At 35.9% G+C, this 24,293-nt stretch overlaps 12 protein-coding genes across 12 annotated transcripts; 4 read left to right on the top strand and 8 right to left on the bottom strand.

Moving 5' to 3' along the window:
• Positions 1–23: 23 nt before the first annotated feature.
• C9374_003805 (uncharacterized protein) lies at positions 24–2,804 on the bottom strand (the record flags this gene model as incomplete). The annotated part of the gene is made up of 1 exon (XM_044693374.1): positions 24–2,804. One exon carries the CDS (start codon positions 2,802–2,804, stop codon positions 24–26), a length of 2,781 nt encoding a protein of 926 aa, XP_044555935.1.
• A 410-nt stretch (positions 2,805–3,214) lies between these two features.
• Positions 3,215–7,300, bottom strand: C9374_003804 (uncharacterized protein; the record flags this gene model as incomplete). The annotated part of the gene is made up of 1 exon (XM_044693373.1): positions 3,215–7,300. The coding sequence occupies one exon, from the start codon at positions 7,298–7,300 to the stop codon at positions 3,215–3,217; it is 4,086 nt and encodes a 1,361-aa protein (XP_044555934.1).
• A 332-nt stretch (positions 7,301–7,632) lies between these two features.
• Positions 7,633–9,805, bottom strand: C9374_003803 (uncharacterized protein; the record flags this gene model as incomplete). The annotated part of the gene is made up of 2 exons (XM_044693372.1): positions 7,633–8,410; positions 8,484–9,805. 2 exons carry the CDS (start codon positions 9,803–9,805, stop codon positions 7,633–7,635), a joined length of 2,100 nt encoding a protein of 699 aa, XP_044555933.1.
• Positions 9,806–9,922: 117 nt separating this feature from the next.
• Positions 9,923–11,614, bottom strand: C9374_003802 (uncharacterized protein; the record flags this gene model as incomplete). Its single annotated transcript, XM_044693371.1, has 1 exon — positions 9,923–11,614. One exon carries the CDS (start codon positions 11,612–11,614, stop codon positions 9,923–9,925), a length of 1,692 nt encoding a protein of 563 aa, XP_044555932.1.
• Positions 11,615–11,772: 158 nt separating this feature from the next.
• Positions 11,773–13,572, bottom strand: C9374_003801 (uncharacterized protein; the record flags this gene model as incomplete). The annotated part of the gene is made up of 1 exon (XM_044693370.1): positions 11,773–13,572. One exon carries the CDS (start codon positions 13,570–13,572, stop codon positions 11,773–11,775), a length of 1,800 nt encoding a protein of 599 aa, XP_044555931.1.
• A 2,679-nt stretch (positions 13,573–16,251) lies between these two features.
• C9374_003800 (uncharacterized protein) lies at positions 16,252–16,956 on the bottom strand (the record flags this gene model as incomplete). Its single annotated transcript, XM_044693369.1, has 1 exon — positions 16,252–16,956. The coding sequence occupies one exon, from the start codon at positions 16,954–16,956 to the stop codon at positions 16,252–16,254; it is 705 nt and encodes a 234-aa protein (XP_044555930.1).
• Positions 16,957–17,309: 353 nt separating this feature from the next.
• On the top strand, positions 17,310–18,209 carry C9374_003799 (uncharacterized protein; the record flags this gene model as incomplete). The annotated part of the gene is made up of 1 exon (XM_044693366.1): positions 17,310–18,209. One exon carries the CDS (start codon positions 17,310–17,312, stop codon positions 18,207–18,209), a length of 900 nt encoding a protein of 299 aa, XP_044555929.1.
• A 36-nt stretch (positions 18,210–18,245) lies between these two features.
• On the top strand, positions 18,246–19,073 carry C9374_003798 (uncharacterized protein; the record flags this gene model as incomplete). The annotated part of the gene is made up of 1 exon (XM_044693365.1): positions 18,246–19,073. One exon carries the CDS (start codon positions 18,246–18,248, stop codon positions 19,071–19,073), a length of 828 nt encoding a protein of 275 aa, XP_044555928.1.
• A 153-nt stretch (positions 19,074–19,226) lies between these two features.
• Positions 19,227–20,027, top strand: C9374_003797 (uncharacterized protein; the record flags this gene model as incomplete). The annotated part of the gene is made up of 2 exons (XM_044693364.1): positions 19,227–19,587; positions 19,639–20,027. The coding sequence occupies 2 exons, from the start codon at positions 19,227–19,229 to the stop codon at positions 20,025–20,027; spliced, it is 750 nt and encodes a 249-aa protein (XP_044555927.1).
• Positions 20,028–20,308: 281 nt separating this feature from the next.
• Positions 20,309–21,385, bottom strand: C9374_003796 (uncharacterized protein; the record flags this gene model as incomplete). The annotated part of the gene is made up of 1 exon (XM_044693363.1): positions 20,309–21,385. The coding sequence occupies one exon, from the start codon at positions 21,383–21,385 to the stop codon at positions 20,309–20,311; it is 1,077 nt and encodes a 358-aa protein (XP_044555926.1).
• A 62-nt stretch (positions 21,386–21,447) lies between these two features.
• On the top strand, positions 21,448–21,879 carry C9374_003795 (uncharacterized protein; the record flags this gene model as incomplete). The annotated part of the gene is made up of 1 exon (XM_044693362.1): positions 21,448–21,879. One exon carries the CDS (start codon positions 21,448–21,450, stop codon positions 21,877–21,879), a length of 432 nt encoding a protein of 143 aa, XP_044555925.1.
• A 104-nt stretch (positions 21,880–21,983) lies between these two features.
• Positions 21,984–24,129, bottom strand: C9374_003794 (uncharacterized protein; the record flags this gene model as incomplete). Its single annotated transcript, XM_044693361.1, has 3 exons — positions 21,984–22,244; positions 22,322–22,971; positions 23,130–24,129. The coding sequence occupies 3 exons, from the start codon at positions 24,127–24,129 to the stop codon at positions 21,984–21,986; spliced, it is 1,911 nt and encodes a 636-aa protein (XP_044555924.1).
• Between the last annotated feature and the right edge of the window lie 164 nt (positions 24,130–24,293).

The raw sequence follows: 24,293 nt of genomic DNA, 5'->3' as shown, positions 1-24,293 counted from the left end.
AATTCTGTTAATTTCAACAAGGTCTATTCAAATAATTGCCGTCTTCTTTGTTGAGTAACATAGTATTCATAGTTCGGCAACAAAGGCGATAAGGACTTTGCTCTGGTTTCCAGCTCCATCTCTCTAAGTAGAATATATTGTTCTTCTTCTTGAGTAAATTTGGATTGATAATTTTCGTACTTTTGAAGTTCTGATTCAATTTCTTCATCGTATTTTGTATGATCTTGAAGAATGCCTTTTTCCCTTAGGAATCCTTTTGTGTCGTCTATTCTTTGGTTGGTATTGGAAAGTATGTTGTTGTTGTCGTATTTCTCAACTAGTTGAGCAAACAAGCTCCTTTCTTCATCAGTCTTACAAATAAACTTGTTGATATAATGATGAGCAGCCTTTCGTACAACATCTGTCCTTGTTTTTTCAAAATAAGAACTCAAATTTTCACTTTCCGAGACATGTGTAACGAGAGACGGGTCAGAATAATGAGATTCGTATTCTAAAGTTTGTTCAAGAGAATGGAGATAGTTAAGTATAAAATTATAGCCTTCATATGGTGCATGGTTTGTTTCATTCTTCAAAATGCTTGTCACACAATAATCTCTTACCAACTCTAACCTCTCACTCATTTTGTAGGGAATGTACAATGCAACCTGTTGCTTGGTATTGACTGGAACTGTTGAGAGCAGTATAAAGTTACTGATCTCGTTAACAATTATTGAAATTAACGATGGATTTGTCACATCTTTTTGGTCATGAATGAGTTTCTTAAGAATAGATTCTTCAGTGTGGCCTTGAAATATCCACTCAAAAAGCAAAGACGCTGCCTCTAAATCCTTGTCAGCTTTGTTCAAGTATGGAGAAATATGTTTGAATGACTCGTGATTGTCAATGTAATCATTTGCTTTTTTGAGCAGACTTTGAACAAGTGGAAGGTTGTGTAAAGGACCATCTGAGGCAATCAATGTTTGAAACTCGAGCAACGACATTTCTCCAATTTCTTCTCTAAAAGCTTTTAGAAATTGATATGACCTAATTTGAATTTGCTCCATTTGTCGATATTCTGTAGATTGTTCAAATAAAAACCGAGAAATATCGTTGTTGGTAATGGAGCCAATTTTGTGTAAAAAATCTGGAAATGTGACCATCTTATGTTCCCCTATAAGTTCTTCAAACTTTTCTCTGTTCGAAGCATTGTTATCAATATCAATTTTTGTTAGATACACTTTGATACGGTCATCTAACAATTTTGTGTACTCTTTTGTTAGATTGTGAGGCAGAATATACGCTTCTTCTTGTCGATCAGATCCCATAAACTGTTGCGCAATCAGTTTTTCCACAATAGACTTCTTTTTCTTAGCTTGGTAATATTGTAGTTTCTTTAGAAGCGATTTAGAGACGTGTTGACTGATGACTGTTTGTATTTTTGAATCTGATGAATTCCACACATGTTCTAACTTTTCAATAAACCGAAATCGGCTTCTCAGCTCATTTTCCTTTTCCTTAATATATTTCTCCAATTCTTTGATCTTATTTGTTGGATGTCTATAGAGTGGAATTTTGACATGTAATGGTCCAATAATATCTCGATATTGATTCATCCAGTTTTCAATCTCTCTTGATACAGAGGATGAAGCAATCCGTGCTCCACTACTACCGACCCTATTCTGATACGAGCTATTGCTCCAATATGTAGAATTGGATAAATCGGAATGATTATCTGACAGAGTTATATATAAATCTTTCTTTGATATTTCAAGGTTCCTCTTATTGGTTAAATAATTAACATAGACCTTCTTTGAGAAGTCAACAACGCCTCTGTATTTGGTGCGATTTTTTTGATGTAACACCATAGAGGTTTTGTCGTCCAACATTTCAATTGTTGGTATTGGAATTAGCCTTCTTTCAAGAAGTTTCATGATAGTCATGGATATCACTCTGATTGCTCTTTTAGACGCATTTTGAGGCTGAATTTGTTCGTTCTTATCAATGTTCTCGTTAACAAATTTCGAAGAAATGGTCTCAGTTTCTCTTTTCAAACGTTTAAGCTCTGAGATAATAAATTGAACCAAAGATCTTCCACTTTGTGCGTTGGGAATGAATTGATCGATTAGCATTTCAAGTAATTCTTTTGGAATTCTTCTGTACTCTCTCTCTTTAAGTTGGAGTTGATATAACGCAGTTCTAAGAGCATGTCTGAATTCGTACATGGTGATACTAGCATCACCTAAAATTCCAAGCAGTATTTCGAACAATTCTGCCTTTATCTGTTCCCAAATTAACTCTCTATTTGAGGTATGCAATGCTGGAGTGGCATTCTCTTCACGCTGATCAACCTTTTCGTTGTATAATGTGTTTCTCTTAAGCCATTCATTTTGATCATTGAAAAAGTCAACTACTTCTTCATGTTGCCACATCAAGCTATCTATCATTGATTTGATAGATTGAACAATATCATCTTCGCGACAATTATGGTTAATTTTCTTTTGAATATATTTTGTCAAATTTCCATACATGTTCTTAAACTTTGGATGAACTTTGAGAGCGTTCTCTTCGTTTTCATTTCGTTCTTTGGTTTGCTCTTTCCCACTAGAAAACAAAAAAGGACACACTTCTAGCAGTATTCTATTTGTCCTTTGTTGATCCCTCAACCCCACACTATCATGTTTACCATCATACGCGAATAATTGTTTCGAATCATCTAACACTGCTTTTTCTACTATGTTTTCTATATAACTTGATTTCTGAGTAACAGTAGCACCAACTGTATCGGTAGGTGAATTTATTATTTCTCGGTCTAGATGCGCGTCCATGAGATGACAAGAACACCCGTTTCAAAGCAATTGGTGAACGATCTAACGTTTGTTGTTAATCATCAAGAAAAAGACGAATTTTTGGTTGTTGATGCGAGAAAATTGTCGTCTGATCCGAAGATTGAATGTCCTCTTAGAGCAATTTTTGCATTTTTTTAATTTTTGTTTCAACTGTTACGATCTTCTTAGTTTCATCTTTTCATCGTTTTTTAAATGTAAGCACTTCAACACCACAGGACTGAATAATGGTTTGGCCACACTTCAAGATACTACACAACATGGCGAAAAGCCATCTTTTTCTTAACTCTTTTTAACCATTCTAACATTTCATCGTTGTCTGTACTCTCTTCAACACTGTCCGAATAAATTATGAAAGAAATCCCTAATGGGGAGCGATCAGTAGCAATAACTTATTGTTTATTCTTTGACAATAATAAATCACTCGTATTACTTGTAGATAATTTTCGTTTGGGTGGTGTTCCAATTCCATCATGATGACTGGTCATACTAGTACTACTACTACTTTGTTCTTCAAATATTTCCACGAGGTTTTGCAAGCGAGGTGAGAGAGTCATAGCCACTCGTGGAGAAGTACTACTGGTTGGACTCGAAACAGTATTCACTGGTGCTGCTGCTGCTACTAAGGATGATGAATGATTGGGTGTATTTGAACCTTCAAATAAGGCAGCTAATAAACTGATTTTAGAGACTCTACGTTCAGTGATTGGAGGACCAGTGGAAGAACTCGAATGTCGATGATGGTGTGATGATGTTTGAAAGGATGTTGAAAAGGCTGTCGTTGGAGAATATGAGCCAGAGTCAAAGGAGGAATTAGGAGAGGATGTTCCTGAAGTGGTAGTAGTGGTAGGACTATGATTGGAATGGATGGAATAAGTGTTATTGAGAGTGGTGCTGATGCTGGTGGTCATCAAGAGTGAATCCAAAGCACTGTTACTATTACTACTATTCGTATTAGTAGTATTAGTAGTAGCACCAGCAGCAGTAGCATCTGAGTGTCTGTTCGTTCTACTAATGAGCACAGCTGATGACAATAGAGTTTTACGTTCTCGTCTCGAATTGATCACTAATTGTTGATAAGAATCTGTGTTGGTGAATCGACAAAATGTATCAAATAACACCATTTCAACTTCCTTATTGAGTCGATCAAATAAATCCAGAGGTAATTTCACAAAAGTGTCTTGTTCATCTTTGGTTCTAAAGATTTGTCGACGTGCTGTGGAAATTAACTTCTTGTTCACATTGACTTCTGAAGGGGAATCTGTGACGAGGAATTTGTCAAATATTTTCTTTGCAAATTTCCATCGTTCTTCAACGTCTGTAATGGTTTTGTACTTTTCTACATGTTCGTAAAATTCAATATTTTCAGTACTGCATTCAATTTCTGCATATGCTCTAAAGTAAGATCTGTACGATTGATTTCGTAAAATTTCATCAAAGGTAATGGGCTTGGAGTTTTCACTGTCAATAAAATCACCGAATATTCTGCAATTGGATGTGTAGTCAATGGGTTTGTAAATGATTTGAAATTGAAGAGGAGGAAATTGATATTCTTGTTGATGAGTAATAGTTGCATACGTTTCTACTTGTTCTTCCGAAATGTTGGATTGGTTCAACAACTCTATGAATTCTTGTTGTTTGTTTTTTCTCAAAAATTTGTAAATGAAATTCAAGACTCCAAAAAGAGACGAGTTGTGTGGAGAAAAGTCAGATCGATATTTTCTGAAAAGATCTGACATTTCAATGGTATCATTGGTAATATTAATGTCATCGTTCACAAATCGTCGTACAGCTTGGTCAATTATTCTTTCGTAATTAATCTGATCAACAGCAACAGGTAAAGGACTTCCTCTTTTACCGTCACACAAAACAAAATGAATCCTGGGATCGAAACGTTGAGATTTTGAATCTATCGAATGTTGATCCTCTAAAAAGTTCACTCGATATTCATTCAAATAAAACTTCCATTCCGGTAATGGTTCATTTCTCAGAATGTATTGTGAAATGTCATTCATACTGAGTTTGTATCGTCCAACCAAGTAATTGGGTTGATTCAAAAACTTCATACATTCTTCTTCAGTTGGTAAATATCGTTTCGAGCAAAAGGAATGCATCAACATTAAATTATGGAGATTAATGAAAAATGTCTTCTTCTGGTTCTGATCTAGCTTTAAAGGATCAAAGTGTCGTAGTAAGCTTGTATATTTTACAGTTAATTTAAAATGTTCTGATTGTAAATACGTATTGTAATCAATAACTTTCTCTGTCAAAATGATGTAATCTTTTTGAATTAAGGTCATTAGATTTTCCAATGCAATAAGCAACTTGATTGTGTAATTTGGAAAGTCCAATAAAAACACAGATCCTTCAGAAAATTCGGTCGAGTAGGTTGCATCTTTAGGAACAGCTCCCTTGTGAAAAAGTTTTGACATTAATTCATGTTCTGAGATCATCGAATTGGTCTTTTTCAGTGGAATGATGTTAATAATTTGATCATTGTAAAACACTGGATTATCGTCATCGCTATAACGATAGATATTTTGTGGAGAAAATTCAATAAGTTGTTGTGGGTCATAGGGAACTGGATTCAGTAGTACGATATTGCTCGTGAGATCTCTATTCACACCGTCACATGATCTTCTCTGTGTATCAATCAGGTAATTCAAAAACATGTGAACGTCTGCTGGTGTGAAATACAATTGAGCCTTTTTTGAAATGTAATCAAAAAGCTGTGAACCATAAACTGTGAGTTTTTGCTTTTCCACGTTGATAATTGATCCAATATCTTCGTCTCTTCGATCATCTAGAGAGTATTCAGAAAATCTTCGATTAAAGGAATCCTGTCGAGATTCTCGATCAAAAAGATCTGACTTGGATCCGGTGTTACTGCCACTACTCGAAACTGTGCGTTGATGTCTTATGGAGAGTATTCTATTCAGTCTCGATCGAACATCAGAAATATCAGGCTTTTCATAAATGTTACATCGATTATAAATCAATTTGTTGGTCGTGGGAGGACATTCTGTTTTCATTTGATTCATAAAGGAAATTAAATCAGAGTGTTTGAAACCATCAGGTAACAGCACATTATGAGTTTCATGTTCAAAAAGAGGATTACAAAATTCTTCATATTCTGTTTCGAGTGAAACGTGAATGTTGAATTCCTCGTGCAGTAGAGATTGTTGCCATTCATTACTTGTTTGTATCGATATTGCATTGTTCACACTATCTGATGAAATACTTCCACTAGATCTATTCGATTGTTTTCTAGCTATACTTTTCCGTTTCTTTGACAAAGTGTCTTTTCTTTTTTGTGCAGAAGGAGTAGCATTGGCTGTGAAAATGACAGAGCTACTTCTTAATTTGGAAATTTTTGTTTTTAACACTCGTCCAAATGCTCGATCTGCAGCTTCTGTTCGTACAAGTCCATACAAGCTAATAGGATTCACAATTTCAATCCATTCTTCATTTGGAGTCACACTCTCTAAATGTTTCATATATGGATTTCTATTCATAGAGAGAGGATTTTCCAAGGACGAGACATGTTCGTCATTCAAACAACATTGTTCATCACCACTCGTATCATGTTCACTACTATTCTCACCACCTTCTTCATAGTGACATGTATGATAAAACATGACTTGTTGAGGAGTCAAAGGTTGTTTCTCGTAAAATAAGGGATTCATAAAACATGCATCAATATTGTCTTGTTCATAGAGAGGATTTGTACGTTCAATCCAATTCGATAAATCTTCAACAAGATCTTTTCTTTGAATAGTATTTTGTTGTTGTCTGTTAATAATCACTTTTCCAGAGGTTGTGTCATAATAGTCATTTTGTGTTGAATCAAATAAATCTTTGACATCCAAATCAATTTCTCTTTTTGCAAACTCATGATCATCATCTAAACTTTCACGATATCGTACAATGAAAACTGCACAACCTCCAGAGGGATCTCTTTTCATAATTTTACATTTTGAAAAGTGACATGGCATGGGTAATACTCGATGTGAAATGCATTCGAGTCGATTATACTGTTTTATAATACCATATTGATTAAATTGCAAAAGCAAAGACATGGAAGAGTCGGAAAGTCTAGGAGAGGGTGAACTAAAATTCAACGTTGATGTTTCCAAATTTGTCAATTCATCGATGCTGTCAGTCTCCCCTCCCACGCTTGACACTTCTGATAAATCGTTAAACGAAATTACATGTTGACCAAAGCTGTTGTTTTCCATACTGCCTATTGTAAAGTCATCATGATTCGATGCAGTTATTGTTGGTGTAGAGATATTCGGATGGTTGATCGTTTGTGAAATGTGAGAGGACGATGATGATTCTGTGATGGTCAATTCACTCTCCATCTTGGTGTTGTTGTGATGATGATGAAAGGATGTGAGGAGAGGTATGGAGGGAGAAGAATTTATTTGTGTCGCAGCTGCACTCAACGCATGATGTTCAGCTGCAGTGGATGACATGAAATATTCTTCTGATGATTGTTGATAGAAGGAATCAAAATTATTGTTTAAAATACAAAGAGTTAAGCTCTCAATGTGGATCGTTGTGACTCAACAAGCCACCAATTGACAATTTTTCTATGGAAGTATTTTTCAGAGAGCTCGCCTGCCAATCAGAGAGGTCGGATGTGAATTTTTTTTTCGTCAGTGATATTGGCCTGTTGGTGATGGTGAATCGTATCTGTGTTATCAAATTTCAAAAAGGCAATCCAACACGCCACGAATGTGAATCTTGTCAATAAAACTTTGGGCCAACCATGCACTCCCACATCTATTGACTCTCACCAAGTACTCTAGTCTCTATAGTAAAACGAACCTCTATTCTTTTCTTGCTCTCGGGTGACTGCATTACCTTCTTCAAATGAATGATCTGGAACGGGACGTCCTGGTTTGGAAAGTTTTTTCTTCAAGTACACCACAAACACAACGACAAGAACCACACAAGCAACCAGCGTCAATGCAATCACAACAATTGCCACACGTACATTTCGAGGAATATCCCATGTTGGAGAAATATCACTGCTACTACTACTGCTGTTTGCACTACTTGTCGAGGGCACGGATGGGCTCAGTGTCGAAATAGATTGCAATGTAGACTTGGATACAGAAGGTACTGCTGGAAATGTATGACCTCCTCCCTGTAGAGTTAAAGATGCTGCAGTAAGAAGTGACACTCCTTCATTGGTAGTATAGATAGACATGGTCCATTGTCCTGCACTGGTTTCATTCCAAAACTGTACTGAAGTGAAAGGTTGATTTTCAATGTTGGGTGATCGATCATTACGTCTTCCTCTTCCCATTACACTGATGGTTCCTGATGGAGAACGTAATGCAAAGTAAACCATACCTCGCTGAGAAGTTGTTACTGAGAGAGTTAAAACAGCATATTCCACTTGAAAACTATGGTCTACTGTGAAAGTGATGAGACTTGGATTGGATTGGAGAGTAGAAATGGTTAATCCACTTCCAAGAGATGTTTGAGGTTTAAAGTCAAGGATTCGATACTCAGAAGTGAGTAAGGTCCATGATTTGGCAGCAGTTACAGCTTCATAGGCGTCAATTCTTCCAAATCTTTCAACATGCAATACAGATTCATAACACAAGGGTTAACAAATTGTTACAAAGATGCATTGTTAAAACATACCCATAGTCAATAGAGTGATAGAGCCCAGCTCCATTTCTCAACCATGTTGGATTATTCACATCAGTTCTTTTAGATGTCATGACGAGAATATGTTGTACATCTCTCCATGTTAATTCTGGACGTGCCTGTAATATTAGAGCAATAATACCTGCTGCTAAAGGGCAGGAAGAGCTTGTACCACCGAATTCACTAACACAATCTCCATCGACATAACCTTGTTGTCCTCTTCGGTCTGTGGTCACAATTTTGCTTGTTGATGGTCCATTCGATGCAACAAAATTACTCGAAGGTGCATTAATTAAGGTACTTGTTCCTGATTCACTATAAATGCTAGCTTGGCCTTTCCAATCCGTTGCAGAGACACAAATGGTGTATGGACTATTTGCCAATTCATCCCAATCCGAGGTGTCCCCATAGCTTGCTCCGTTTCCACTCGCCCAAACATAAATATTTCCCAATCCACTTCTGCCTTTGGTCACACCATTCCTCAGTGCTTGCGCAGAAAGAGGATATCTTTCAAGAGAAACACCATCATCAGGTGGACCATAAGAATTGCTGTAAATATGAATTCTATCATTGTAGTGAGATAAAGCATTTGCAACGATGGCATCTGAATACAAGTCACCCAATGTTCTTATAGAAACAATATTGGATTCAAACGCTGCACCAACACCACACTTGTTATTACTCGCTCTACCACAACACACTCCAGCACAAGCAGTACCATGATTATCAGTAGACAAAACAGGTGTTCCATAAGGAGAAGCATTTTCTCCAGAACTAATATCAGCACTCAATTCATTCTTTTCAAATCCACAAGAAATATCTTCGTGAGGATAGTCCACTCCGTCATCGACAATTGCAACAGTAACATTTCTTCCTGCTAATCTATAATCATTCCAAACTCGAAATATATTCACATCATTTCCGGCAACACCTTGGTCTTGTCCTCCATTGGACATGATTTGTTTTTGACCTGTGTTCAGCAAGTGCCATTGCAGTGGATAGAGAGGATCCAAACTCAAAATCTCTTGTATAGATGCTGATTGATTGTTGGATAATTGGTAATAAGCTTGACAATGTTGAGAAGAAGAGATTGAGAAAGGTATTGGTGTTGTTGTTGCTGTCATTGGCTCACAACACACTCCGAATAATGTAACGAACACAGAAAAGAATGTTATCATAACTCCGACAGTCCTAAAAACGTTTTTGTGTATTGAGAATGTTCCATTTCTACTTGTATCCGAATTGACAATATGAGGAGTTGAAATACTTGTGATTGATGCTGCAGGTTGCAGTCGCTGTAAAGGCTGCTTCTTCATTGGTATTTTTTGATTGATTTTTTTTGAACTGTCGCTCCGAACACAGTGTTTGGGTGACAACTTGCGTGCTTTGGAAACTGGCTGATGATGGGAGGTTTTTCAATTGGTGCATGTAGATCATGCCATTTGAACACAAATATCTGACTGAAAGCCAAAGTTTGGAGCGTTTTTGATCAAACTCACCAAATTCTGTTTCATATATTGAATGTCCTTTGTATCAATACCATTGATTAAGCTATCAAATTGGCGATAAACTTGTGAGTAGAGGCAGAGTCTCAATGATTTGTGAGAATCAGAGAAATTTGAATAGAGAGAACACACCGCATCATCACCGTTAACATTTTCATCATGAAGAGATGAAGGGGGAGACAACCCCAGTCCATAAATTGAAGTGCTGTTACAGTTGTGATATTTCACCTCCACTCCATGTTGTTCTGGCTTTTGTGACATAACAATGTCTGTGAGCGAGTGAATGGATTGTAGTGCCCTCTCCGAAAAAACAACAGTATATACATTCAGCAACCTAGGTTGATCAGATTCACATCGCGTAAGAACTTGCAATATATCATCCCCACAACACAAATCAACTATCTCTTCAGGAAATTCCAAGACAATTTCTTTGAATGTCAATCCGCTGATCATGTGACACAGAGTTCTATGGTCATCCAACAAAAAAGTAGCCGATTTTCCGTAAGCTGCAATTTTAACAATTTTCTGATTTTCATAGTTCGAGATTAAAATTGGCTCAATGCGTTCTGGACATCTTTTGACAAGAGTACCTGAATAAAAGGCATGTCCACTCGATGTTAAGTAACATATGAAAGAGAATCCACTCGCCATGTCAATAACGTTATCATTTCTATTTTTTTCATCCTCAATAAGTTGATTAAATCTCAATGGTGTCAAAATTCCATAAAACGATGGTGAAGGTAACCCAATAGTCCGTATTGAGTTATCACCAGCAATTACTATTTCATGGTTTCTACACAAGCAGGCTATGAAATTATTTCCACATTTCACATTTTCAATTTGGAATTGATTACATGTAAAGAATTTTCCTTCGTTAAATTCTACATGTTGAAAAGCGCTTTTAGGAGGCCTTATTTGAATGGCAAATGGTCTATTCGTGAAGCTGATCGTATCAGTGACAAATACTTTTTTTCCTGAAAATCCCTCCATTCCATAGACATAAACGCTGTTGGATTCTGTGACAATTGCCATTTTACTTCCGTCATTGGTGGCAATGCATTTCACGTTTTCATTTCCGAACATCCATTTTGGAAGAATATAACAATCTCCAAAGGGAGTGGTAATTGTTTCAAGAATTTGAAAATAGGACTGTGTTTGTTCTTTTTCTTTTCCACTGAAATTGATTGATTCAAGAGCTTTCATGGCCAGTCTGTACGAATCCTTACGACAATAAATCGTCACAATCTCAGTCTTGGCATGGTTTGTCTTGTTCACTCGCATTTCAGCAAGATAGGCCAATAATCTGGAAAGCTCAAAGAACGAGTACTTGAAAAATACAGATTCAAATTCGGAAAAGAAATGACTTTTCATCACTGTTGTATCTACACCACGTATGACATGAGTTTCTTCCAAAACTATAAAAGAATTTTCATTTTCTTCTTCGCAGTGATCATGAAATTCTCTCAGGAGAGAAAGTAGTGAATTGCTCCGAGCCATTGAATCGGAAACGAGTACTGTGCCATTCGTAGTAAGAATGATATATACTGGTGATGGAGTTTGGAGTATTGAAATAATTTGATGAATGGGAGGATGAAAGAGGCTTGGTTCTCCCGTGAACATTTTTTTCTGACCGTGCAACTGCAAAGGGTTCTTTGTTCTTGAGATTTCTCTTTGTGTGGCAGGTGTTCATCCTCTCCAGAAATCTCATGTCTTAAAGATATATCTACAGTGGTTTATTATGGAGAGGTATTCGTAACGAATAAGGTAAGTTTTTAATGTTACACGTGTGCCAAGTTAGTCTCTTGATCGACTGTGGCAACATTGGAAACAACAGTTGATTCTGACACTTTGGAATCTGTTTGAGTCTTTCGTCTATTGTTCAAAAGTTGAGCACAATTCTTCAAGCCAACGTCTCTTTTGAATAATTCTTTCATAAATTGCTTAATGTCTTCTCCTTTGTCTCCAATCTTATCTTCCATTCTGAGATCTCCAAGAACCTTAAGAATTTGAGTTCTACTGACATCACCTCGCTTAGAGAATTCTGCAAAAACTTCAGTAACTAATTCCACAATTTCAGAATTCTCAGGATGTGCTGATTTAACATTGAACATGGCCTTAAGATGAGAATCGTCATGATTCAACATGTCAATAATGACATGATTGTTCTTGACAAGTTGATGTTTGATGACAGTCAAAGCTACAACTAGCTCAAAAACAACATTCATCTTTGGATATACGTTATAAATAGTAACAGCTTCTAGCATGACACTGAAAAATTCTTTCGTTGAAAGTTCCTTATGAGCCAACACATTTTGTTTGATTTGTGGAGTGACAGTGACTGGTGTTACAGGGCTAGTTGGAGAGGAGGATGCAGAGTCATCAATGGATTCAACAGTTAGTTTGGAAGAAGCATCAGATGAGCCTGTTCCAAGTGATTCCAAGAACTCGTAAATTATCCTAGAGTTAGTGAGTCCCTTGATGGATCGAATTTGTAAAAAGAATCGATAGGCTCGTACAAGAGGATGTTCAGATAAATCATTCACTCCAATTCTTACTTTCGGATCTGGATGAATCATCTTCATGATGAGCTCTTTCATACTTGCTAATTTGACACTATTAAATAATTCCATGACTCGGTGTGGTTCCTCAACCACAATCTCACTAAATTCATCATGTGAATATGAACAAGCAAGTTCTAAAATTGTAACACCCAGAGAATAGACATCTACAGCACTTGTATAACCTGTTCGATTGTAAATTTCAGGTGCTGCATAGAGTGGAGAGCCACACATGGTGTTTGCCATTTGTTTGGCCATGAGCGCTTTTGAAAGACCAAAATCTGCTAACCTAATCACCATTCGTCCATCTACAGCTTCAATCAACATGTTTGAAGGTTTGATATCTCTATGAATGACTCCACGGGCAGAACAGAATTTAATGGACTCAATCATGTCTACAAACCAACCAGTAATTGTCCAAACAGGGAAATTAATCTTTTCATTGTTCACTACTGCTTCTAAATAGTCAGCAATTGAACCTAATTCACAATATTCTGATACAATGACAATACAATCTGTGTTTTTTTCATCCTTCATTTCAAATGTATCTAATAAATGCAATACATTGGGATGAACGAGTGACTTCATAATTTCAATTTCGTTTTGAATCTTTTCTAAATCTCTCAACTTTTCTGGTTTAATCAATATCTTTAAAGCAAGATCTTTACCAGTGTTTGTTTGTTTGACATGATAGACTTCTCCAAATGTACCTCGACCCACTAATTTGATGACTTCATAACCAATTTTCTCAGAGTGAGCTTGTCCGGAAACATCGCTTCCTCTTCTTGATGTTGGAGAGGTTGGCGTTAAGAGTTTAGAAGGAGTGGACGGAGTAGATGAGTGATTGCTGGCGGTTTGTGTGGTCGTTGGATTTTGAGGATTTGGGTTGTAGTAAATCTCTCCATCATACAACCGATTGTTATTGGGTGCTTTACGGACAGATTTACGTCTGAATTGTTGGATTTCTGGCAATTCTTGAAATGCCATTCTTGATTTACTTGTACTCACTCCAATTCCCATTTTGTTGTTGTTGTTATTGATGTGGTGGTGGTGTTTGAAAAGTTTTATAATATTATTATTGTGGTGCTGATGATGATAATAATGGAATTATTGGAACGTGACTGAAGAGCCTCTTTGAATACAAGTCGTAGAAGTAGTGATAAAGGAAGTGTGTGGTTGAAAGGGTTTATACTTTTCAATGAGAGTTGTATTGACGATGATGACTTGCTGAACTTGTCAGTGATGATGACAGTCCGTGATTGTATACGACACAACTGGTGTTGCGACAATTATTGAAAATACAGGAAGTAACACAAAATATGATAAACTCAATATGAACCGCAAAGAGATAATTGACTGGTTGACTTGGTTTCGCAACAACAATACGGACCCAATGCAAAGGTGGCCAATTTTTTTGTCTTCTCCTTTACAGATTGTGATGAAGCTGCATCTACAGAGAAATGCGGTACAAGCGTGTAAAGCACTAACTAATTATTTAGGAAAAAGATGGAGAATGATGGGCAGTTGATGGTTGCGGAGAACAGTCAAGCACAGATGGGATCTGTGTTTTCTTCATGAAGAAAAGTATTGACGTTGAAAGGAGAGCGCTCGAGAGCATACGCTCAACCCTAAAATCACTTGAATCGAATATAATCTATTTGTGAGGGTCACATAAAGCTCTTTCAATATTTCCTTTCGTTCCATGCTCCAACAACCTCGTCTTGAAATGCTCTCTCTCAAAGGACCAACGAATTGCTTCAAATTTCTGAGGAAGCTTAAAAATAAACCCGCTACTCGCGGTTGACGTTAATTTTTAACGTTTTTTCGTCAAAAATTACAATCAAAAAGTTAACGAAAAAAATTTTATTCTCGCTTGAAAAGCGTTAATTATTGACGAAAAAACGTCAATAAAAAGCGTTAATTTCCCACATTAACGATTTCATTATTCACGCGTCAAATTAACGTCAATTATTATGATGTTTCATAATAAAAATAATTGACGAAAAATTAACGCTCCTTATTTCTCAAATTTCTCTTTCATTCTCGTTCAACCAATCGTTCACTAATTCAATCTCTTCAAACCACTCCAAATCTTCAAATCTTGTATGTTTATCCATTTTCCTCACATTCATTCATCCAAATTCTCTAATTTATATCCAACAACAAAGCTAAAGTAGCCAATTTAATGAATATAAATGGTAAATGAAAGATGAATTGGATTGACATTACTTACTTTTGAATAATTTAAGCTATCGGGTTGAAATATCATCTAATTCAATACTTGTATTTCATATCATCTTTTCATTTGTTTATCATGATGTTGGTTTTGCATTCAGTTAAAATATTTTTCAGTTGCGGCATAATAATCATAGTGATCAATAGTTCAATCAAAACACACTTCAAATTCATATAAATGATATATCAATTTGTCATTTGTTTTGATATCTCTATTGCACTGACATTATTATTCACAACAAGTCATATTTTAACATCAATCAAACCAATCCCTATTCATGACAAACAAATGCCTCGATGATCTAAATACATTCCAGGCTTAAAATGTAAAAACATCAAACTCTAAAGCATTGAAAGCTCTGTTAATCAATCCATAATACAAACAATCCTTCATAATACCAAGCAAATTCAGCTTGAAATTCCATAACTCGATAATATAACATCTTTTTCAGTTCTACCATTGACAAATGTTAAGAAAGCGGTTGTTTGGTTATTGTTGCAACTACAATCCTTTAACTCTCAATGCATAGTGGGACAAGAGGGTACGAATAATCAAACAACCAACTGTGGATCAAATATACTTGAAGTCTTATCATCCCTATCCTCAATTGATTATCATTAAATTCAATCCCTACCTCAAGATATCCCTTCATTATCTGGATGTTAGAACTTGCTTCAATATCCTCAACCAATCTCTACCAACGCATTCTATGTACAGAGTGTAATGATGGATATTCAAAACAACAACTAATAAAGAAGAAGCAACTAAAACATTTTGAATAAACAAAAATCTGCTCAGCAAATCTAACAACCTACCGATCATGTTACTCTAAAAGGAAATAAATAAACAACGAATAATGTTGTTGATATTAGTACATGGTTGGATATACTTACCGGTTTAACAGGTGAACAAGTTTAATCATCCTCCACAACAATAACAATGGCCGTAAATGAAACGAATTACCTTTTCAAACAGCACGAACAGAATTACTTTCAAATCAAGCAATAACTACAAACCCTATCTGTTTGTTCAACAATATCTTCTCCTATCATCAACATAACATTCATTCGTCTTGCCAAAATGTTTGATGATGCTAAAGGTCCTTTGTAGCATCTATCGTTGATCAGATTCAAGAAATTCACAACAACTTCGTGAAAAAGAGCTTACCGTAGAAGACTTTGTCAATAAAAGCCAGCTTTGTCCTTTATAAGAGACAAAAGGCAAATGATAGCAAAGACAGTCCTCCATTTCGAGCAAACATGAAACGTGTCGATATCTTTGGATGATTTGGAGATCATACCTGTATCAATGAAACACGTACACTTACGCAAAGCAAGCTCTAGCAGCGTATAAGATGAACAAGCGGCATCTGTTGATGAATGAATGTGATTGTTGAACGTGGAAGCTGCTACAAGCTTTTGAGAATTTTTTTATAAAACAAATTTTTTATGTAATTCAAGATTTTACAATGATTGCTTGCTCTTGGTTTTGGATTCGTGCTCTTTCTTTGATGCGTTGTGTTTTAAAGTTCGACTTAAATTCATCAATAATATTCGTTCCGCTTTCCACTTATCCAATGGCACTTCAGTACATTCTAAAATGCAATCAATTACAATATCTTTCTGATCATCTTTCAAAAGAACATAACCCTTATCAAACAAATAATTGCTAACAATGCCAAGCCGAGCCGTCTTGTTGCTGTTGATAATTCTTGACACCAAATTTGGGGGTATTTGTTTCACATTAGCACGATATGTGACAGAAATTGTTTTGCTTGGAAGAATATTCGGGTATTGTAATTGAAGAGCAATTAATGCGTTCAATGGCTTATTCAATTTGATGATTAATTCTTTTAGCTGTTTGTTTTCCAATGATAAGGCCTCGTTTTTCTCTCTGAGGTCTTTGACTTGCTGAAGGAAAAAGATATCACTAGCGAAATTCTTATGATCAGTAGGTTCCGTAGACTTGGGCTCATTTTGCAAAGGAGAATCACTCTCTTCAACATTTGAATTTGAGTTTGTTCTTGAATCCGAAATTTCCGGTGGAGTTATAGAGAGAACTTCATTGTCATCAATCTTGTCATCATCGACTTCAGTGTCATAATTCATGGAAAATAAGGAGACGGGAGTACATCCTTGCTGAACCGTAGAAAAAGCATTTTGAATCATAGGAGCATGATTGGTTCGATCTTCAATTAATGAAAGGCATGAAATATCAAAATCGTCTTCTTTTGATCTTGAACGAAGGATGGAACGTGAAATATAATGTCATTTAAACTGCAATTAGTTGAAGTGAGTGATTGAACTCTTCCTTTACCAATCTTGTAGTAACAATTCTCTCCCTTTTCAATAATTTCAACTAAATCTCCAACTTTGAGATTTGAACGGATGATGAAGAAGTTCTCTCTTCCCATTCATTTTCAAGCATTGTGAATGATAATGTTAATGTAAATGTTGATACGTTGATGAAAAAAATTCTCAAGTTTGCAGTAACAAGTTCTCTCTCTGAAAATTGTCTCAAAATGGTTTTGAATCTAATTCGAGAAGCCATTCAACTCATTCATGAGAGTGATAAACAAGAACTTTCAGATAAGCTGACATTAACAGGGTTCTATAAGTATTTCCTTTTGTCTTCAAAGACAAAGAAAATTCCAATGTGCACTGATTGTCAGACGTATCAAAAAAATCCAGACCAAAAATCCTGTCCTAAATGTGGGAAATTATGGAAAGATATCAAAACTCATTGCTTTTTACGCCCATTAAAATTCCAATTCGAGGAAAGGATATTCAGAGAGCCACAATTTTTGGATCAATTTAAACTTGATAATCGTGATCCCCAACTTATCCAAGATCGCTGTGACGGAGACATCTACAAAAACATTCACAAAAAATTCGTAGATGAAGGAGGAAAAACTATGACGTTATTTGGTGACGGTGTTGCTCCGTTTAAATCTAGTCAGCAAAGCTTTTACGAATTCTCTATCACATTCAATAAGATGAAACCAAATGTAAGAAAGAAGCGCAAGAATAACTTTTTGTGGCTACTATTTCCTAACAAACCATCTCAAGAAGAAATCAATTTGTGTTTGAAAATCATGATGGATGATTTGAATGTGTTCAATGATCAATTTAAACAAATATCATTGAGATTAGAAAGAGTAATTGCTGACTTACCTGCAAGGTCTGAAATTCTCTTATTTCAAAAATCAGGGTATTATTTTTGCCATTTATGCAAGATTCGAGGGAAACCTGTTCAGTTATCAGGAGAAACTACTCAAGTTAGATATCCACTTAGGAGAGACATTTCTAGCAATCAACGAATTGTTTTTGGTTTGAGAGATCGACATTTTTGGAATAATGTTTCGGGAAAAGAGTTGTCATGGGGTGTTCGTGGATATTCTCCAATATTAGACCAGAGTTGAAAACCAACTCCCACTACAATATGCTCCTATGATTCAATGCATAACTTGTATGAAAGAATTATGCGTGACATGATGGAGATGATTCCACTTCAATATTGGGACGAGTTCGACAAGGAATATCTCAAGCAAAAATTTCCTTCGTTCTTACATAGACACCCGAGATCAGTTTCCAAAAATTTAGTACACCTTAAGGCAATGGAGATATATATGATTATTCACTATTGTCTAGATCTACTTCAGGATGTTAAGAATTTCAGTATGATTGAGTTGAAGTATAAAATTATTAAGAGAATGGTTGTTGTAATTGACAAGTTAACAGATGCCATTAATATAGCTGATTTGAATTCAATTAATGAGGAATTAAGAGGTATTTTGGAGGATTATCAAGAGATGGTAGGCATTGCAAAGGCTACAATGAACTTCCATGTAGCTAGTGATATGGTGCGAAATGCAAGCCTATATGGTCCATTGGCACATAATACAGCCTTTGTTGGGGAAAATCTAAACTTCACATTGACCAAGCCGTTCATTTCATCAAATTCTGCAAGGTATTCTATTATGTTTTTTGATATGGCGCAGTTATGCGATATATTTGGTTTAAGTGAACTCAAACCTTCGGAATGTGTGTGTGGTCATTTCGTATTGAAGAAAGAGAGAGATGTTGTGGCTGATACTTCTTGTACTCCTGCAAAATACTTCAAGATCAAATCATTCACGGATTCCACAGTGACTTTGCAGAATTTGTCAGACAGGTCTGTGATTGAAGTGTCCTACAAAGAGCCTCTGGTTCCTTGTGTTACTGTTACTAGAAAGGGGAAGAGTTATTTCATTCCGATGCACAAGAACGTAAATCAATATATTTAATGAAGCCGTGATGAAAAATAAACCTTGCTTTGTTTCGAAATTTTTTTTTTTGCAGGTGCGCAATTTTTGCGTTGTTTTTTTAACGCAAAAGCGTCAACTTTGCGAAGAGGGTTGCGGGTCCATGAGAAGCGGGAAAGTTTCCAATTCAAAAAAATGCAAAATTATCCTCGCCCTCCTCCTGTTGTTCAACAACAGCCACCACAACAAGGATACGGAGGATACAATCATCCACCACAGCCACCCACTTATCAGCAACCTCCATCATATGGAGGATATAATCATCCACCTCCACAGCAGCCACAATATGGAGGATACCATCAACCCCAACAACAACAATATGGACAATATGGATATGGAAGCCAAATGTATCAACCACAACACATAAATCATCCTTTAAAACCATTTTTTGATGCTGTAGATACAGATCGGAGTGGTAAAATTACTTGGATAGAGCTTCAGAAGGCTCTCACTCAACCAGGTGGAGAGTTTACAGGCCGAGTCTTTGGAGAGAGATGTATGTGTTGATTTGTGCGTTTTATTAATTTTATTATTTGATGATAAACAGGTGCAAGAAGATTAATTAAAATGTTTGATAAAAACGGAAATGGAGAGATTGATTTCGAAGAATTTGTCCAATTACATCAATTTTTACTTCAAATGAAGCAAGGATTTGAATTCGTAGACAAAGACAAATCAGGAACATTATCCTTCCAAGAAGTATCAACAGCATTAATGCAATCAGGTTACCGAATTGGAATGAATGTTGTTCAAAAAATGTTCAATATGGTGGACACACAGAGAAAAGGATTTCTTAATTTCGATGGTTATATTGAGCTATGTGTTTTCGTTGGCTCTATCAGAAACGCATTCCAACCTAGAGACATTTATAGAAATGGAACAGCAATGTTCACATTCGACCAATTCTTAGAAGCTTGCACAGAGTTTTATGTTTAATCTTGATAATACAACTTCACATTGTGTTAAATCATTTCAAACAGTTATTGTTGACTTTTTTTTAACCCAAATTGAGCCATATTTTCTTTGGTTAGCAAGCTCAATTTGTGACGATAGGTTGTAGCACTGTCCATGATGTACGAATAGCAAGCGTAGATCAGAGGATACAAAAAATCTGTACGACCTGTTAAAATTTCAAATAAGAGTTCAGGTAATTCCTCTAGCTCTGTTTGATTTTGCAACGCCCTTGTTAAAAAATCCAATTAAAAATCATGAGTACCTCATTGCAACATGCAACGATTTGAGTGTTGTGGAAATAATTGCTGGAATCCATGAGTTGCTTTTAAAATAACTGATCGAAACATGAGTGTAGTCAAGTCATCCAAGCCATTATTGTACAACGAAGATGTTTCTGCATATGATAAGCAATGACATGCCTTTGCAAGACTTTCTCCCATGGAGGGAGTGATGGGTGTTCGAAAATGTTGTTCTCTCAATCGTTGTAACATGCTTGTATCGTTCCTTAAATCAGTTTTGCATCCAATTAACAAGATGGGAATGTTATATTGAGAAAAATTTCGAATTTCAGGAATCCATCGTTCATGTACTTTCCAAAAACTCTCTAAATTGGCCACATCAAAGCACACAAGAAATACATCTGTCTCTGGATATGAAAGAACTCGTAATTTGTCATAATCCACTTGGCCTGCAGTATCCCATAGAGATAATTCCATCTTGATATTATTGTCAAGTGTTTTGTTTAACATGGCTCCATCTGTTCTAAACATCCAATAGTCTGGAAACGTTCCATAACTAATAGTATAAATTAAGGAGCTTTTTCCAACAGCACCTTCTCCATTGAACACTGCTTTAAATTTGAGTGGTGAATGAAGTAATTGAGTTGCATATTGGTTAATTATCTGATCTTTAAGATTTACCAGTTGTGATTGATCAATAAAAGGTGACTCTTTAGATTTTGACGATTTTTGAAGTGAAGTTAATTGTTTCATCACATTCTTCATATTATTCTCTACTTTTATATTCATTTGGGTTTGTAAATGAATGAGACAGAGCTTGAAATCTTTTTGAATTGCATGTCCGTGATTCATGTATGGAAGATAAAAATCGTCAATTGTTGTACTTGTTTTAAAACCATCAAGAGATGGTAGTTTATATTGAGCTCGTTGAACCAATGCATTGATGGTTTTCAAAGTATAATTTTTCCACAGACAATCTTCGGTTGCTAATTGTGCCATCCTAAAAGTTTTACTTGTTTCATGAACTCGGTTTAATTCCGAAATGGAAAGAAACGAGAGAACCAAGCGATAAATGTCATCGTTGAGCATCGATAATGACATTTATGTGGTATGTAAACGAAGCAACAAATGACAATTATTTTTTTAAAAATTAATAAAAAAAAATGTTTCTCTGCAAAAAGTATTTCTTGCTGGTCGTCATTGTCTTACTTTTCACTGTCAATATTTTAGCTGCAATCAATGATGATCTAGAAGAATTAAATGTCAAAGAATTTGTTGATCGTGAAGTATCTGGTCATAGCATTACAGTCTTCTCAAAAAGTTATTGTCCCTATTGCAGAAGATGTATTACCTTGCTAAAGAAATTGAATATTTCCGATCTTCGAGTGATTCAGTTGGATGAAATGGCAGAAGGGGCAGAAATTCAAGATGAGTTGATGAAGAGAACAGGAAGAAGAACAGTTCCTTCCGTTTGGATTGCCAAACAATTTATTGGAGGTTCAGATGACGTGCATCATGCTCACAGGGAGGGTCGATTACAAAAATTGTTGCAAGAAAAAGGAATTTCCTTCACAGACTTCAAAGATGAGCTTTAAAGAGAGCAATCAAAACAGCAAAGTTGTGACAATAAATCATCTCTTTTCCTCTTACCTTAACTGAGGCGTATTAACTACAGTAGCGATGTGGAAAAGTGGTACATTTACTCTTGATCTGCTCTGGTTATCTCCTCGAGTGATTGTTGTAATTCTGGAGTTAACTTGACATTGTAGTTTTCAATATCATAAAACCTTTCAACACCGTTTTTGAAATCGTTATACCACGTTGGTTCTACAAACTGATCATCCATTGGTTTTTTAAATAATAAAGAATCTGTAAGTTCATTAGCGTTAACAGATTTCTTGCCATTGTCAGTTTTTCCGTTTAGTAGGTCCATATAAGTCTTTCTATACAATTTAGCTCTCTTTGAAAGTATGAATCAGATCATTCATTGAAGCAAGTAAGGTCATTGTGGCCATATGAACAAATTCGAATACTTACTCGTTTCCAAATGTTCCTGAAGAGTTTTCCTGACAGAAAAGGAATATCCATGTCAAGATAACAAATATGAACATATTTCGTATGGTTGTTTCCAACACGAATAAAAATGTGATAAAAGAGCCCAGTGGTGAGAATATACTTTTTGTGCTTTTGTCTGTCTTCTTCAGACAAGTGGCCTTCCAAAATATCATCAACAACGTCTGGATTGACTGAGTGACCTAAATTCATAATAGTGTCACAACCATTTGGACCTACATCTCGAATAGTTGTCATGGAATAGTTAAAACATCTCTTTTGTAGCACTGGTACGTTGGTATTAATGATCGATCTTCCAAGAACAAAGCCAAATCTATGAGATCCATCTTCAGACACTTTGTTTTTGGAAGGAGGTTGGTAATGAACACAATAATTTTCTGTAAATGCTTGTGAATCAAGAATTTTATGGTCATCACCTGACCAATAAACGCTCCAAACATCCTCCAATGGAAATTTAAAATCAATAACCATCTTGACCAGCTTCATTCCTTTAAAATTTCGTGAAGGGTCAAGTACATATTTTTTCTTAGAGATGTAACATTGTAAACCCACATCCTCACTAGAGTCTAATGCCAATTGTTCCCAGTGCTCAGAATCTTCTTCTAATGCATAACCTATGAAAGTGAAAGTAGGATGATTTGTTTGAGGTGCAACAGAGAAGTGGTTCAGCAAAGACACAGTACCGTGCAATTACAATATGTTTGTAAAGATCCATTCAGAATTAGAAAAATAATGAGATGTTTTTGGTGTGTCAAATTAAAAGCCAACTTACCCAAATGAATATGACGTTCTTTAAATTTAGGATTTCTCAAATCAGATTCTTGTAAATCGAGCCCTGTTCTATTCAATAATAAACTCTCTTTGAAATCTTTTCCTCTCTTCTCAATGTGCTGCTCAAACTCGTTCCTGTTATTGATCACAAAGCTGTGAAATTCGAGAGCCAAGTCATAATGCACTCCACTCGCATAGTGAATCAACAAGTGAACAGGATGTAATTTCCTGAATATTTCGCTCAACATAATAGGTGTTCTGAGGTCGTTGGTAGATGCTTGTGGTGACGTCGTATCGTTTAGCATTGTGTCGTGTGGGTGATCGTCTCTCAAAATCTGCTTTGACATATCATCAGCGTATTTTTCCAATGGCTTACATCTGTTAATGATCTCGGTCATTTGTTCTTCTTGTCCTGCAACAAGTAAATCATTCTTTTTTACAAGATAAAACAACTCAACGAAAGCGTGTAACGAGGGAGCTGATACAGTATAGTTTTGACTCAAATTTGCCAAACCAAACGTAAATATATCAATCACTTGTTTAAACAAGATTTTGATGATGGACTCCATGTTAGGATGTGTAATCACGACCTCTGTTATACTCTTTTGAATGGATTGTCGTGTATTTATATCATGTTGGTTGATGAAAACGGAAGAATCACTGAATAACCAAGCGCGTTTGCTCTTCTTTTGGGATCCTTTTACAACTGTTTGTTGCAATTTATGGTTATTTGATTCAGCCTTGTTATTATTTAGTTTCATCAGAGAATTATTAACAAATCGATACATGGCTCTGTACATATCGAGCCTGTCGATGAATTCTAACGGTTCCTGTCCGAAATTATTATTTAAATAATTCATGAACATGGAACGAATGGCTCCATCCCGAATAGCTTGTTGGTAGTTGTATCGATTGGGAGAGGGATGGGAGGAAGAGGCAGTGCTGTTATGGTTGGATCCTGTTGAGGACGAGCTAGATCCGAAGGAAGATGATGAAATCATTGTTGAAATGTACTCTACAAAGAAAATTGTAATAGTTGATGATGTGATCACAGGTGTAGGACCATAACACAACAACAAAAACAGCTTGAAAGCAGTTGGCCAACTCGGCACAATTCGATGATCTCACAAATATCCCTCGCTCGCTGGCGTTTACGATGAATTTT

Source organism: Naegleria lovaniensis (assembly GCF_003324165.1).
Source record: "Naegleria lovaniensis strain ATCC 30569 chromosome Unknown tig001, whole genome shotgun sequence".
Classification (NCBI taxonomy): domain Eukaryota; phylum Heterolobosea; class Eutetramitea; order Acrasida; family Naegleriidae; genus Naegleria; species Naegleria lovaniensis.
The sequence above is the reverse complement of the archived record's forward strand: the minus strand, read 5'-3'. Positions and strand labels throughout refer to the sequence as shown.